The 4,287-nt window shown below is 38.0% G+C and overlaps 1 protein-coding gene across 2 annotated transcripts in view; it reads left to right on the forward strand.

Annotated features, from left to right (window-relative positions):
* The window catches only part of TRMT11 (tRNA methyltransferase 11 homolog), a 36,944-nt gene that overhangs the window by 2,386 nt on the left and 30,271 nt on the right, over nt 1-4,287 (forward strand). The window contains exons 2-3 of one of the 2 annotated variants that reach the window (XM_072408864.1): nt 728-793; nt 3,648-3,721. In XM_072408864.1, coding sequence (XP_072264965.1) covers nt 728-793; nt 3,648-3,721 — 140 coding nt within the window. Of the gene's footprint in view, nt 1-727; nt 794-3,647; nt 3,732-4,287 lie in introns of those variants that run through there. The other variant, XM_072408865.1, reaches the window with a different exon arrangement.

The following is a 4,287-nucleotide window of genomic DNA, read 5'->3' on the forward strand; positions in this document are numbered from 1 at the left end:
ATTAGTCTGTCATTTGCAATCCCTATTTAATGTACAGCGCTGCGTAATATGTTGGCGCTATATAAATCCTGTTTAATAATAATAATAGTCAGCCCTGGCAGTCAGGGTTCTCCATCAATCAGTCCGCTTAAGAAGAATCCTGTCACATAGCTTCCCATATTGACTTGATAATACACATGAATACTGACAGCCATCAGTGTAATCTGCTCTCTTCTCATTCATGGTTCCTCTCTGTGCAGCAGTGCTCTGCTTATAATAATAAAACTGTGATTCTAGTTATGGGGCATCCTACTACCAGGCCTGAGCACTGTCATTTAGGGGCTTCTTTTGCTCTATGTAATTACCAACTATCTGTCATGATCGTTTATAGTGACAGAGAAACAAATGATTGCTGTACACACATTACCGTTCTGTGCTATGGAGAGGGGAGGATGCTGCACCCCACTGTGCTCTCCTGCCCTGACTTTTATAGTGGTTGTTCCCTATCGGTCTTTCATTCATCTATCCGTCCAGATCCATAAACGACATCAGGTGACTGTTGTGCACATGTCAGGTTCTCTGCCTGACACCCAGGCATGCACATAGAAGGTCATTCCCAGCAGCCTGGTATACAAGGATTGTGTATAGGTCTGGACATTGCATAGTTGTTAAAGATTACACATAGAAGTTGTTTCTATAGGATTTACTTTGTTTTCTATTATTAAATAAATCTCCTTTTTTTCTACAGGAAATCCACTCTTTAATCTCTCTTTATGGAGGTACCTTTAGTAAAGTTCAGGATACCCATGAAAACGTATGTCAATTATTTTGAATTATCTAAACACCTCTTTTATGTCTACTCTCTAAATGTTAACGCATACAACCGAAAGGTACATTTTGGTTTTGATACATCAGACAACAGTCTTACTTTTAGGTTTTCTTCTGTGCTCTTCTGTCCTGGAAACATCTGTGCTACAGACACTAAAAAATGGAGAGGACTGGAGGAGAACTCCAGTCAGAAAAAGGAGGGCTCCAATTGACTGGATTCCATTGTTAATTTAACCTAGATTCAGCAGTTTGTTAGAAGACATTGGGCCTGCTTTATTAAAGCTCTCCAAGGCTGGAGAGGATACGCTTTCAGTATCAGTAAAGCTGGGTGGAACAGCAAACCTGGAATGGGTTTCTTCAAAGTCATTTGCTATTTGTTAGCAAATGTTTTCAATCCTGGACCAGATCCATTCCAGGTTTTCCGGTTCACCCAGCTTCACTGATGAAAGTGTGTTCTCTCCAGGCTTGGAGGGCTTTAATAAATCAGGCCCAATGCATTTACTATTGATAGTTGGCCAGTAGGTGGCAGAATAAGTCTTTGCGTGTAATGTGCATTGAAACCAGAAATGCACAGGGATTTGAAGAGCTGTAAATAACCAGGCAGCTAAATTGATGGGCGTAGTATTTAAAAATACAGTGGTATGAGAAATTGAAAGTGTGCTGTGAAATAAAAGTGAATAATTTCAGTGCATGAGAGAATTTTTTAACATTTATTATTAATCAGGATTTATATAACGCCAACATATTATGTAGCCCTGTACAGTAAATAGGGGTTGCAAATGACAGACAGATACAGACAGTGACACAGGAGGAGGAGAGGACCCAGCCCAGAAGAGCTTACAATCTGGGAGGATCCTGTACAACTTTGCAACATATGGTAAAGTTGGAGTTCAGCTGCAAGCTAACAAAGTGATTTTTACATTTTTTTTCTAAGACAGTCTAGGATTTCTTTTGGTGATATTGTCTTTAAGTATGTATATATTATACATTTTATTCTTGATTGGATTTTATTAACATTTTCAGGCTTATTCGAGTGTTTAGGCAGTAAATGTGACTTTCACTAAGCATTCACTTGTAGTAAATAACTGTCACTAAAAACACATGCACCCAGAAGATTTATACAATACAGTGAGTCCTGGATCATTTGAAAGAAATGATCAATGCATAGACGAACAGCAAAGAAGTATATGCACCGTTTTTTAATTTACAATCCCACTGCACACATGGCTGTCAACTTGGGAAACAGTACATGCATGTAAGAGCAGCAGTAGAGCAGAGGACAGGACATTCTACTTACACCCTGTGTACTTTTTGGGTGTACATAGCATGTTGAAAGTATGAAAATGATTTAAAAAGAGGTACAGTAACACAATTTATTTGTAGTTTGTAACTGGAGCCTGTTCTCACTAGACAAATACATTAAACTGAGGATCCTCATTCAAATTATTCATTGATCACCAATGTATTCAATCACAAGCAGCTTTCACTACAAAATGGCAATAGGTTTAAAAGAAAGAGGGTGAATCTTGTCAATGAAGAGATCAACAGCAATTAAACCTGACAAGGGTTCTGACCACTCACTACTCTTTCTTAAGTAAAAAAAAAAAAGAAAACTTAGAAGTTACAAACGTAAGAAAACATAGGTGACCCTCTCACTTTGCCTATTTGAGTAAAATAGTTGTGTGTTTTTACAGTGACCCCTGAGCTCCATTTTTTCATACATTGCCAGCAATTCGGCACAGCCAAATGGAAAGCCCTGTATTATGGAGGAACATTTACCTCCTTCTATTGAAAATGCATAGATCTGCTGCGAGTCACAAGGCCAAAGCACTATCCCATGGTGGAGGGGTGATATCACTGTTTTCTAACCTCCAACACAGGTGGCACATTGAATTCCAGCTTTGGCAGAGGCAGGAGCAGCACATAATGGCTAGTAATGTGAGTAAAACTGGAGCTGGGGGAAACACGCTATCACTTTACTCTGAATAGGAAAACTAGCGGTATTTTGAGTGGAAGTGTTTATTGAACAGAGGAAAGACAGTAGAAAAAGAAAGAGAGGTTTATCTGTTACTCAGTTCGGTGAAAACATTGGGTTACTTTCACAACACGGTTTATATTCCTTCATATGTCCCAGGAGATTATTAAAGCAAAGAAGTGGAATATTCTTGAATGGCCAAGTCAGTCACCTGATCTGAACCCAATTGAGCATGTATTTCACTTGTTTAAGACTAAACTTCAGACAGAAAAGCCTACTGCCGCTGCAGTAAAGTCCTGGCAGAGCATTAAAAATGAGGAAGCCCAGCATCTGGTGATGTCTATGAGTTCAAGACTACAGGCTGTCATTGCCAGCAAACGGTTTTCAAGTACTAGAAATGAGCATTTTATTTTCAGCTTTTTAATTTATTTCAATTACTTTTGAGCCCCTGAAATGAAGTGATTGTGTAAAAAAAAAAAGGCTTTAGTTCCTCACATTTTTATGCAATATTTTTGTTCAACCCACTAAATTAAAGCTGAAAGTCTGCAGTTCAACTGCATCTGAGTTTTCATTTAAAATTAATTGTGCTAATGTACAGAACCAAAATTAGAAAAAAGTTGTCTCTGTCCAAATATTTATGGACCTAACTGTATATAACCATATACTGAGTGGTCGCTATCAGATACTTCTGCTTCTAAATAACTAGTAATGCGGCTACAACCTAAACTATAAAGCATGCATACCTGGACAAAAAGTTTAATTATAGAATAACCTATTTAAAAGGTTTCCATAGCATTGCGTTATGTCTGTGTTGAGCATTATGTAACTTTGTTATGTATTTTGTTTGTATCTTTTTATTTTACAGTCTCCTTTTTGTGTGCTCAATATCCCCTCTGAAGAATTGTCAAGGAAAATAATGAAGCGGACGGTTTGCGCAAAGTAAGGCTTGGTAAATAGCCATATTCCATTGTACTTAGTACTCAATAGTAGAATGGCTGTGTTGCTAGGCACTTTTGGAAAAAGGAAACAGCACTTGCAAATAGCCATGTATTCTGAACATTTACTGTTGATTTTATGTTTTCTTTTAACGTAAACCTAACGTTACCGATACCGAATTCAGGGGCTGTCCATGTCCTGATCTGCATCTGAAGAAGTGACTTAGATGTTATGATTTATTTTTTTTCTTATTATTAATAATATTAAACAGGATTTATATAGCGCCAACATATTACGCAGTGCTGTACATTAAATAGGGGTTGCTATTTGTTTAAATGACAGACAAATACAGACAGTGATACAGGAGGAGAGAACCCTGCTCGAAGAGCTTACAATCTAGTAGGTGGGGGAACTAACACACAATAGGATGGGAGATATGTAGTGGTGGGAAGTACTGACAGTTTCAAAAGACAGAAGAAGATGGTTAGGCAAGTTTGAAAAAATGGGTTTTGAGTGCTCTTTTAAATGAGCAGAAAGTAGGAGCAAGCCGAATAGGACGAGGAAGACCA

This window comes from Pyxicephalus adspersus, chromosome 4 (assembly GCF_032062135.1).
Source record: "Pyxicephalus adspersus chromosome 4, UCB_Pads_2.0, whole genome shotgun sequence".
NCBI classification, from domain to species: domain Eukaryota; kingdom Metazoa; phylum Chordata; class Amphibia; order Anura; family Pyxicephalidae; genus Pyxicephalus; species Pyxicephalus adspersus.